The sequence below is a fragment of the Aptenodytes forsteri genome, unplaced genomic scaffold (genome assembly GCF_000699145.1).
Source record: "Aptenodytes forsteri isolate BGI_AS27 unplaced genomic scaffold, ASM69914v1 Scaffold73, whole genome shotgun sequence".
Taxonomy (NCBI): domain Eukaryota; kingdom Metazoa; phylum Chordata; class Aves; order Sphenisciformes; family Spheniscidae; genus Aptenodytes; species Aptenodytes forsteri.
The window spans coordinates 3,165,647-3,178,142 of NW_008796215.1; the positions used below are offsets into that span (position 1 = coordinate 3,165,647).

At 35.8% G+C, this 12,496-nt stretch overlaps 1 protein-coding gene across 3 annotated transcripts in view; it reads right to left on the minus strand.

Annotated features, from left to right (window-relative positions):
* Positions 1–12,496, minus strand: part of CUNH12orf4 (chromosome unknown C12orf4 homolog) — a 31,150-nt gene that overhangs the window by 10,731 nt on the left and 7,923 nt on the right. For 2 of the 3 annotated variants that reach the window (XM_009288511.2, XM_009288513.1), the window contains 5 exons: positions 12,098–12,225; positions 11,151–11,348; positions 7,602–7,730; positions 6,405–6,473; positions 4,633–4,835 (listed from right to left, as the gene is read on the minus strand). In XM_009288511.2, the coding sequence (XP_009286786.1) occupies positions 4,633–4,835; positions 6,405–6,473; positions 7,602–7,730; positions 11,151–11,348; positions 12,098–12,225 (727 nt within the window). The remainder of the gene's footprint in view (positions 1–4,632; positions 4,836–6,404; positions 6,474–7,601; positions 7,731–11,150; positions 11,349–12,097; positions 12,226–12,496) is intronic. The other variant, XM_009288512.2, reaches the window with a different exon arrangement.

The following is a 12,496-nucleotide window of genomic DNA, read 5'->3' on the forward strand; positions in this document are numbered from 1 at the left end:
AAATACCAAGATGGGATACGAAAACCACGTATCTGCTTTAAGATATCTTAAGACATGGCTACAAGCACCGGTCTAAATAATTTAAGTAATAGTTTAAACGCTTTTGTACATTAAACATTCTTTGGCTGTATGTTACAAAAGGAAATATATCAAGATGAATATTCCTAGTCAGAGACAGAATGACTGTCACTGTAAACACTTCAAAGAAAGAAAATAGCACCTATTTGTTCTGACGTACTTGTCAACATCAAAATGAGCACTTTCTAGTCTGAATACAGGAATATAGAAGTGGAAACAAATTTATCATTCTATGTACCTTTTCAAATTTATGCTTTACATAATTTTCCATTCAGTAAAGCCAGCCTTTATTTTGCAATGCCAAACACTGTGCAATCTGTCATTTTCAAAGAGCTTAATTTCAGTATTTAAAAAAAGTTATTTGAGAAGCAATGTTATCTAAGAATGCCAACTGATAACACTGAAACAGTATACTGAACGTGGCTGCATTAAACAACTACTGAAAGCAGAAGTTCCTACTTAGGTAGGAGTATTTCCTGCCATCCCCAAAATACGTAATACGTTAAAAACAGCATAAGCTAGAAATGTCTTTTCAGAAAACTGTCTTTCATGATGTAAATGACTGCATCAATAGATGCTGCTTTTAGGGTATACAAAACATTAGTCAGACAGAACAGCTTTTTTTTTTTTTTTTTCATTTCTAAATTTGTCAGACAACAGGTTTTTTTTTTTTTTTCATTTCTAAGCGTTTTGGAAGAAATACTTGGTCTTTGTTATAATTTATCTGCCTATGTGTGCTTTCTGTCACAAGTAATGTAGGCGTTTATTGTTAGTTTTGATCACTGTTTTGGCTTAGGTAAAAAACAAGTGTCTAAAAAGAAAGGTCCTGTTGCTCCGAAGGCAACTCAGGAGTACCTTGCGTAATCAATGAAGGGAACTAACTAAGCGTTTTGGAAGAAATACTTGGTCTTTGTTATAATTTATCTGCCTATGTGTGCTTTCTGTCACAAGTAATGTAGGCGTTTATTGTTAGTTTTGATCACTGTTTTGGCTTAGGTAAAAAACAAGTGTCTAAAAAGAAAGGTCCTGTTGCTCCGAAGGCAACTCAGGAGTACCTTGCGTAATCAATGAAGGGAACTAAGCCTTAAAAGGACTGATCAAAACAGCAGGATATGACACTATTCCTTGGACTATTTCAGAGGAACATAGATGTTAAATCTTGTGGGCACTCAGGGAAATAACAGGTTGAATCCAGAATGTCACTGCATGCAAGCCACAAGAACTGAAAATGACACAGTAGTGATTCAATTCTAATCCATCTTTAAAAATCTAAGTTCTCATGATTTGGCCATGTTATCAGGATTTTTCTCTATATGCAAACTAAGCAACAGTTCTGGAAATGATAAAGGATCGGCTAAGTACCAATTCAAAATACAGTGCAGGGGATAGGAAAAAAAAGCAAACACCCCATCTCCTATAGTGAGTTTTGGTTAATAGTATTCAAGGATTCAAGGAAGTAAAAAAAACCCAAACACCTGGGACTTCTTGTTTTGTTCAGTAGCAGAGACTACACCTCACTCCTTTTTAGGATGCAATGAGTTGTTGTCAAATTAAGATTTCTTCTGCTTGTTTAAAAAAAAAAAAAAGGCCAAATTCACTGATCAGAAAGATACACTACAAACCTTTTTATTCAAACAAATTTGTGACAGACTCACTACATGGGGCTGCCACTTTTATAAAGCTAAGGGCTTGCGCCTTTACAGAACAATGTCATAATCAGGTAATGAAAACACTAAAGTCCATAAACATCTTGTGGGACAAAGATTTCAAACCAAATTTCAATGGTTAATTTTAGTAAGTTAAGAATTAGCAAGATGTTTACTCAAAGTATATCTATGCAAACCCTAAACACTGTATGAGCAGCTATACCTTTAAAGGCAGAAAACTCAGATGAGAAATATTTGAGGTTAACACACCCATCAATAATCTCTCTATATACATAAACCATGTTCATAAACATTTGTTACACAGCTTATACTCCCTTCATTTCTACTTTTCTTCGAAACATTTTTGTCTTAACTTATGGTAATAGAGACAGCTGCCTGAGATCCCTGAAGAGTCACATTTTTCTCAGTGTTGCTGTGTAGACAGCAGCAATGGCTCCTATATTGAAATTACCAAGGAGGTGTGCCAGCTCGAGCATTTTTAGTGATGCCATGCTATTACAGCCATTTCATTCCCCAGTTTACGTATCAGTTTATAGCAGATTCAGAACAGTGATCAGACAGTAACACCTCAGTTGTCCTGAATTTGAACTTGTCTGCTTTTGCCTTTCTCAAGTATCAAACCCAGTTTCTTTCCTTCATTTAACTTACTGACCAGAACAGAGAAATCTGTTTTTGTTATTTTCATCATAAGAAAAACTAAGGAAAACAGAATTCCTAATTTTTTTCCATCAAAAAAAAATTAGCTTTATATGAAGGTCCAATAATAATGAAATGTAATGGCTTTATTGAGATCGATACACTCATTACTTCTGTGAGTTTATAAACACCGCTCTTCCATCCATAAAAGAAGAAAACCTTTGGGTAAAGCACAGAGAAAACTCATGATGAATGCCTGTCACAGTGAAGCATGCAAACATCTCTGCAGCTGTGCTCCTGGTTAACCACTTTACAAAAATGTTTTTATGTAGGTGGTAAATGCAGATTCAAAACTGGGGCTGCTGAAGGCACCAAGTTCAGGCTAACTCTCAGAAATCTGTTATTACTCACTTTTCCCTCAACAACAAGTTACATATGCATGTGTTTCAAATTAGAGCAGCCAGCTGCAAAGCACTGTAATAAGCAATACTGCTAATGCAATTCATACAATGCAGTTTTGGCTAAACATACACTTATCATACAGGTCACTTTCTGCTTACTCTGCAGACTGAAAACTTAATATAAAAGGTAAATTGTTTTACCAGGACCTTTTAAGAATCCAGCGCTAGACAAGAAGATAATTCTTCAGTTTCACACATCCAAGCCACCACACACTCTCAAAGCACGTTGAACACTTGGTCTTGTGCTTTATTTGTATTTTAAAATACAGATATGCAAATGAAAGATAAAACTAACAAGGTCTAAAGAAGAAAAGAAGAAAGAAAAAGAATATAGTCCAATGGCAACTTGATTTAAGAAAAAAAGGTCAATAAATTTATGAAATACAGTAACTGGGTCCTGTGAGTAACCCAGGCTGCTGTCCTGCAAGTTGATTACTTGCATTTGTGCCCAAAAACGGTCTTGATACCAGAGACAAAAAATTTCAGAAATAATGCCATCTGTTCCTAAAAGTCTACTTTTATGTATGGAAGTATATTCTTTAGAAGCTTCATTACTGGACATTTTTAACTTTTGCATTGCTTACACTTTCACAATAATAGACCCTGATCTTGCAAAAGGGGGCCGCTTCTACACTGTGTTCCAATGAAATTCTGTTAAAAAAAAGTCACTGTTAAAGGTAATCCACTGGTGAGCCTTTATCTTGCTATGAGCCAGGCACTTTCAAAGAAGGAAAGACAGTATTGAAATTTACAAGTGAAAAATCAAAGGGTTATTTAAAAAAAACCACAACAGAGTATAATTATCCATGCAAGGGTATCAGTAATGGCAGCATTATCTTCTTTTTCTCATTTCTTTAAGTTTATAGACTTTTCACCTCCTAAGGAGGTGAGGCATATGGCTGTACTGCCTGTCCACTGGTTCTCTCCCTGCCTCCTCACACCCTTTTCTTCTCTGCTAGTATCTTGTGGGCCAGATGTGACAGAGGAAAGAGATTGTCAACGGTATTAAATTACTATGCACTATGAAAAGTTACAGTGGAGTAAGAGACAAGCTCTACACATTAGTGTCCCACTGAAGAAGAGAATACAAAAGGTCAGCACAATAAGTAAGCACATTTGTATCTACAAAGAGCCTCAGCAATATGCTGCTTCTTGCCCAGCTGGTATTTGGGGGACTTAGAGAGAAAATGGACAGAAATTAAGGATGCAGGTGATTAGGCAGTGAAGAAGGAGACAGTTCAGAGCAAAGGTGAAATTTGGTTGCTGCTGCATAGGGCTGAAGTGGTGTTTAGGGATACAGAACTCTAAGCCAAGCTTTGCTAGTTCTGCTGCTCATAAAACTTAGTTTTAAGGTCTTCTAACTAGCAACAATTGAAACCGGGGATCTGCTATCACCATTGCATCAGCGACTCTGAAGGTATAGTTTCTAAGCAAGAGCTGTTGCCAGAAGACTTCCAGGCATGTAGTTAATGGAAAACACATAAAAACATCTTTCATTAATACTTGTGCAACTGTGCAATGAGCTGGATCAAGGAAGTGAAGCGTCCAAAATGCGGGGTGGGAATAAAAAACCAAAGTGATTCAGCTGGCTGAAATGTTTTTAACTGGTTCAGTTCCTTAATTTGGGTCACCATACAGATACGAGTGCCAGAACAATGATGTGGCAGGAGCCTGTGACCAGGATAAACTGTCCCATTTGGCTTAAACCAGCATGGGACATACCCATTGCAAAAATCACTTTTGTTCCATCCTAGAAGATAAAAACAAACGAAATCTTTACATTTACTTACTTCTGACATATCGTGCACCAATAGGAGAGGAATACTAATGGTAGTAATGTCGTGTGTGCAGCAAACTTTGAGAATGTTTCTGAGTCCCATAATTGCAGGATCCCGAGCAGTTATGTTACCGGATCTTACATTATCATCCACACAGAGGTGAAAAGCAACATGAATTTCAGAAAGATTTGAATGGCGTGTGATGTAGAATTCTCCTACAGAATAATATAAACCAAGAAGGCAAGATATCATGGTAGTGATCTGTACTGAAATACAATTGTTAGGCAATGCAAGGATAGGGTCAGTTAAGACAAAAGGCAAATACAAATATACAACAGAGATCAGAACACAGACATAAGGAGATAAAAAAAAAAGTTAGAAACCAACTGATCTAAAATCTCTTGGAATATCATTGTTTTGCATTCATCCTACACTCACTTCCCTGCTTTGATGGGTTTCACTAGCATCACAGGCACCTGGTGTAATGAAACATAATAGTGCCAGTACAGGCGGATATGATCTATATATAGCACGAAACAGAAAAACAAACACAGAGGAGCTGTAATACTCAAAATATATAATGTAAGCACTGAATTGCAGACAGATGTGGGAGGCGGAAATACCAAAAATGGATGGGTTAAAATAAAGGATGCAAAAAGTCTGTGGAAAAAGATAGGGGGTTATGTAACAACTGAGATAGGTACTGGAAGACAAAGGTATCAATGACCATTAGAATTTAAAATAATTCATAGTAACGGGAAGATTAGTTACGGAGTTGTTTTCAAAAAGTTACCAAGACATCTTGTTGGGGGTATTTTTAGACTTGGTATTCATTTATCAAAAGGTAGAGAAAGAGTAAGGGGCAGTGAAATGCAGGTCTCTCCATTTTACCTTTCTGCTGGAGATCAAAAGTCTATACTAGAGTCAACAGAAAAGCAGGTATGCAATAACCTGTCTCAGGTCAACAGATAAACATCTTTCTTCAAACCTATTTTCACTGGTCATTTAAGTTAAGATACTACCTTTGTACTGGGATGGCTAAAGAATGGGTATGTACTCCTTTCTGATGACTGCTAAGGAGGTGGTAATCCCTAGCAATGACCATCTAAGAGCAGTAATACACAAGCCACTGCCACAAGATTCACCCAAATTTATCTGTTAAGGACCCAAGTTGATTTATAATCCACTTATACTAACAAGATCCAAGGCAATCATGAAAGCAATTTTAAGAAGCCCTCTTATTCAACCATGGATCGTATGGATTTAACTCCTTCCCCCTCCAACTGTGTATTCATCTTCAAATTCCACAGAAGCTTTCCTTACTAAAAATCACAATATATTACGGAAGATACTTCCCCTTTGAGAGGAATGGATTTGTACATTCTCAAAGTTAAAAAATACATTCTAAAATGCTTTACTGTATCACAACAGTGACATATATATAGTTATTTTAAAAAATAAAATTAGTTGCTAGTATTTAAGTTTCACCTTTTCCCAAGATGCTCAGAGATCTTTTTTTCACCCTCAAATTCTGAAAAGAAATTTTAGGCATAGAGAAGTTAAGTGATTTGCCCCAAGTCACATGATGCAGTGGCAAAGCTGGGAATAGAAACCAGATGTCCTGACACCCAGTTCTCTGCCTTAGCCACAAGAACATCCTTCTCTTCTGATTGAGGTCAACTCAGGTTTAGTTTATAATTTATGTTCTGACTTTAGAGCTAAAAATGTGCATCTATAAAACACAATTTGCTTTAAGAAGAGGGGGAAAATGCAACAGAACTTACCCGGCAAAATATTTGACTGGTTTCGTTCAATATTCTTTAATTTATCTTCATTTCCACTAATTTTGTTTTCTGTATATAAATACATAGCACAAATATTAAACATATCATCTATTAATTACGCTTTGGCATGAAAGTTTGATGTAGTGAGATAATATCTGGCTTGAATTTTTACCATAAAGCTACCATAAAGTCCCCAAAAAGCAGGAGGATGGACAGGAAGTGTTTTTGCTATCTTCAATAGACACTGAACTGAATCCCATCTCAAATCATTAGCTTTCTTATTTAATCATCCTACAATACCTCTTCATTTGGACAAAAGAAAACACAATAACCTCAAACATAATACTAAACTTTCCAAATTGCCCCCACAACTACATAGTACGTTGCTATTGCTTTTTAAATAATGTAACTATTTAAAACGAATTTGTTCCTAGTATTACAAGAAAAAATTTAGAGATTTACATAAATCAGCAGTATAAAAACAGCTTTCAGTATTTTCCTCAAGACTACAGCAATATGCAGGTTCCTAAGAAAACTTGTTTCTCTATGTAGGCTTATGAATCTATTCATGTTACTGACGTATTTAAACCACATAAGTAGTTCTCTGCAACAAAAACAGAGTTTCATGATGTACGAGTACTGCCTTAACACCATGTGGTCAGAAAATTTCACAGCCATTTGTAAATATAACTGCAAAGCAAACCATTCACAAGGATTTGGTCAGCACTGAAAAGTGTACACATTTAGTCAATTTATTATTCAGTTTTTAGCGTTCACTTACAAGGAAGGGAAAAAGTCATAACTCCTTTTCTGCAATTTTTAAAGCTTTACATTTAAATAGAAATAATCAAGTCAAGTCAGGCAAAGTCTGTGTTGCTACAGACAGCTTAAACTGCAGAGGAAAGCACAATGGCCCCAGACACTTCCCATGCTGTTAAAGTGTCATCAGAACCTAAGGACTTATACTTTTTTTGGGGGGGGTAAGGTATGTCTGTTATGGCAGCAAAGACATCATGTGAACATGCTGTCTGTGAAGAGAGAATTTCCTGCAGACTTCTCACAGTTTATCGATAAACTAGAACATTCCATTTTATAGATGAGGTAACTGAAGAACAGTGAAATTAATTTTCCCGTAACCATAAACACTCAGCTGACCACTATTCTATTTCAAGGAAAGTAATTTTGGTTGTCACTGACCATGATGTCTTTTCGACTTACTGCTACGCTGTGCTCTGGCCTTAAGTACAACCTTCTGGACAATTTCAAGCTGTTCTTGAATTCCAGGAAAATGGAAATCCGTGCATTCTTGGCAAACAGTTGCAAAATCTAGGGAAAAAAAAGAAGAGATTAAAATCCACGTCATAAGGCTGTGCTTAGTAACATTACATAATTCTGCTCTACTGTTCAAGCAAGGCCAGTTACAAAGGCAACCCCCCCCCCCCAAAACCAGACAAAGCCCTGATGTACTCCTCTTTAAATTCTAAAAAAATTATGGCAGAGACAAAACTTTTTTTTTTTGAAAGAAATTAATTGCTTGGGGGGAAAAAAAAAACCCACAACCTTGAGTACTGCTGCTTTTCAAACAAAACCACCCCAACCAAAAAAACCCCCAAATAATAGCAATAAGATATGTGCATTAAATGAAATTGTGCTTTAAAAATGATGTCTTATTACTAACAGTCCTTTAATCTGTGATACTTTATTAAAACGTACATAATAGATACTTCCAACAGCAACAACAGCATTCCAGTTTGTTTTGAAAAATGAGAGCTATTAATGAAATTTATCAACAGTGTATCTGGAAAGCTGGAATTACAGTTCTTTCCTTTTAGTTCTCAAAACACAGCTCTGAAAGCTAAAAAGTGTCATCAGCTGAAAAGAGCTGCAAGTTCCTTTTCCTGATAAGCAAGTATTATGTTAGACTTGGAAATATTATACTGATATTTAGGATCATAACATATTGCCTCTGTGACTGGTATTCTAAGCTCCTTATGCTAATGTCCAGCTGTCTCTCGAAGCAAGTCAACAGGAGGCAAAACAAACTATTAGCAATGAGCTGGACTATACTAAGCAATTGCTACTTACTTCCTGTTTTGAGGTACCTGCTCTAATCCTCCTTAAAGTTCTTAATGTACTCTGATTACCTATCTGGAGAGCACCGTATACTCCTGTGAACAGGCTGCGACAAGAACAGGCAGGGTAGAGAGGAAAAATCTTAATGTATTTTATCTTTTTATATGAAGTCTCCATCATAAAATCTATTTTCAAAAGACTTTATTAAATTCTGGTGTCCAAAACCAAGGGAGAAAGAAGCTCATATTCCGAAAGATTGTGTCTTCTGTGTGTAGCAACATAAAATAAGGTCACAAGACATTTTATTTGAAACAAACAAATGAAAAGCCTCTTATATTTAAATTAAAATTAACTTCAATTTTAGTTTATCGTTTGTCTGAGTGTGCCACACCTACTCAAAACCTGAGTCATTAGCCCTACAAAGTCCTAATATGAGAGACTTGAGCTAGGCAATGCATAAAAGTATATAAAGAAACTATTCATCTAGCTTAGAAAAAATAGTCTGAATGAAATGTGCATGTTGAAAGTTCATACATAAGTTCAAGTTTCTGTTCAAGGATGTTTTCTAGAGATGTGTCCAAATCCGATTTCAAAGGTATATTTTGCTAGTTACCATTTACACATTGTAAGAAATACAGAAAACATTTCAGTCGTGGTTTTCTGCCTTGCAAATACCTCACATACATCCTGAATTTTGAGACAAATGGAACCATTTTTGGATAACAGATATACCAAAGATGCAACATCAAAATGTTGCAACAGAACTAACAAAATACACTAAATGAAGCACATTCTTAAGCTTCCTCAGGATAGAGCTAAACAAACAAGGTCAACCAAGTAAGTTGCAGGACTTTGTACGACTGGAGCCCCTCTCTGTTTAGTGCTTGCCGAGTGATTGCTGTTGCTCAAAACAACGTAAAATGCTTGGATAAACAGCGTGCTCACATGAAGCTCATTTACTCCAACTACCTTTGAAAATCTCAGAGGTTTGAAGGAGCTTCTAGCCAATCACAAAATAAAGCCTATTAGGTTTGTATTTTTCCCCAGCTTTAAAACAGAAGCAGAAATTGTTTCTGCACTTTTGTAATCCAGAAATTTAGATGGCACAAGCCACTACCTCTCTATTTAAACAATAGCATCGATGTATTATTTAAAGGTCTTTTATATAGCAGTTTTATGAACCTTTGAACCCCCTAGCGTATTTATTTCTTAAAGAGCCTTTTAGGAAGGAGAACTGGTTCTGGCTAGTGCTCTTGCAACAAACAGCTTTAACAGTTTAAGAGCAAAGTCTCCTCTCAAAGGTGTTTATTACTGCTCTTCTGCCAGAAGCTACCACTTTCACCACAGAGTGGATTTAAAGAAATGTGCCCAAACCTCAGCTGCCGCCTATAGTGGTTTGGGGTCTCAGTACAACCAGGCATTCGCTGATGGTTTAAAGCAATATATCTGACGAGGTCAGAGGAGCTGAGACACATTCATTTCTGCAACATTTTTAAAAACAATGGTGGTACAGACAGCTGTGGAACATGCCCGCAGTTAAGTTCGCCAAAGTCCCTTCGGAACTCAAAGAAATAAAAATATATTGAGGATTATATTTTACAGATTGTGATACAGTCCCTTATTATCTGTGGCTGCAAGATCTAATTGGTGGGTAGAAGATGCCATTTTTTGTTTAACAGTATTACTTAAATGTCCATCTTCTCTCGTCACCTAAGATTTAGTATAAAAACAAATCTTCTCTATTTGTTATTAATTTAAATATTTAAGCAGTAAAAAAAATAAGTAACTGAAAATGAGTAAAGTGTGAAATAATATTGTCAGAATTAAGCAACTTGGAAACCATAAACAGCACAAATGCAACTGCAATTTTTACTGATACACTTCTCTTCCCTTTTTGCTACAAGCCTCATTCCACACTGTTTTCAGAGAATATCAACACCAAAGTCTATTTTTTTTACAGCACACTAGAATAATGACAAGTAATAGTGGCTCCAGTCAAAAAGACATTTCAAGTGTAAATATTTTGGTATTAAACTTCAAGAGGAAGGTGGGAAAGTCAATGATGTAGTTCAGAGAAAGCCTCGGTGACCAAAATTGGAACAGGAACAAAGACATGTTTCATTGGTTAACCTTGATACAAAATACCTTCATCATAGTGTCCAGTTACTCAAAAGACATGCACTTAAAATGGCTGCTAATCAAGCTTTCCAGGAGTAGGAAAGTAATATTCCTATTGTTCATTTTTAATGGAAGTCATAGTGCTGCAGATATCTAAAGTACATGGTATTTTTATACATTTACTTATCAATTTAAAATCTTAGCGTATTTCATTTTCATCTTTGCAAACGGGTTTCAGTATGCTGAGCTGACATTGGAAAGTTAGAAGCCCCTACTGATAATAAGTCGGTCTAAGGCAGGGAAATCAACATTGAAGCATTCACTCTAGCACGTTCCTTATTCAAACACAAAACCTAGGAAAGAGGTGACAGATATAACACCACACCTCTGTCCCCAACCCTTATCCGTATCTCTTTTTGCATTTGTTACCGTGTCCAAAACATCAGGGTCTCCAGTAAATTTTGATTTTACAGGGAATATTTTTTGTGAGAGAAGACAGCAAGTTTAATTGACATTCATTTTCACTGACACGATATACCCTATTAGAGGACTCACCTCTTTTGATGCCGCTGTATGAACTGATACGGTTATCTACCAATAAAACCAGGCCACAGAGAGAAGTTGAATAGAGAGACATTGCAGTTTGAAGTCTGTGAAGTTTTACTCCACTTCGATGATTGCGCTTATGTTTACAGAAATCCAGCATATCAGCTCTCAGTAATCTCAAGTTATGCATGGTCTTCAACTGAGCTCCTGTGCAGAATATAAATTATTTTAATACATACAGTAAAAGAGGAAACTCAGGATTGTTATTAAAATGCAAGGGATCAAAGTGCTCCTGTAAGTTTTGTGAAAAAGATCTATAAGGGAAATATAATCAATAATGCTCAAAGAAAGTTCTTAACCATATATTCAGTTTTACATACATATCAGCAATTTACAAAATAAGAGTAAAAATGCAATATTTTCACATACTGTCACAAAGCAAGGCTTATCTATACGTGAAATGAGCCTTGTTCCCTATTATAAGGCTATGGATGAAATACTAATGCAGTCAAAACAGACAGTGTAAGAAGTCTCTGTTGCATAAACAAAAAGTAAAAACTTTAAGCATCTATTCTTCTGTTAATTTATCGTGGGAATTGAATTCAATACCCACATTTTCTTACCAAACATAAGAAAAGCTAAAATATAAATTTTTAACCACTATGTGTTTTGATGTTAGCGTGCTTTTCTAGGCTAGTCACCTTGCTAGAGTGGATAAAAACTTGCTTCTAGAATGTTTTCCATGAAGTGTATTTCAGGTAGCTAGATACTGTTTGATACAGTTTATACTGTACTGTGCTTCTCTTACATATGTAAAGAACAAATACAGAACAATTACAAACTGTATATATTACATACATTGACGGTTAAATACTGTAAATAATACATGGCTTAGCTGCATTATTTATTAGCATCTGTTATTATGTTTGGTTTCTGTGTCAGTCTACTTTACTTACCCAAGTGAATAGTAAAACTTTCTTCTAACAGCCTTTGCTCTTCATAAATTCTTCCATTTCCTTCTACAGATTCTCTCACTTGACTGGGCTGAACCTTAATTTGACTGGGCTGAACCTTAATTTCATCACTAAAATAATGAGAAACGTACTGAAAAGTTTATCCCAATTTTTGTTCAAGACCAACAATATCTTGTGAAAGCTATCCAAAGTTTTCTCAGCTAGCCTGTGGAAACCAAGAGACGAAACTTATTTGAATGAACTCCACTCATCTGAGGTTTTACCTTTCTGGCATGCAATATTCCAGGTGCATACCAGCAGGAAGAGTAGACTCCACTGTTAGATTTACATTACCTACCTCATTTGTAAAGCATTTTGAAATTGAGAAATAAAAATAAGTCA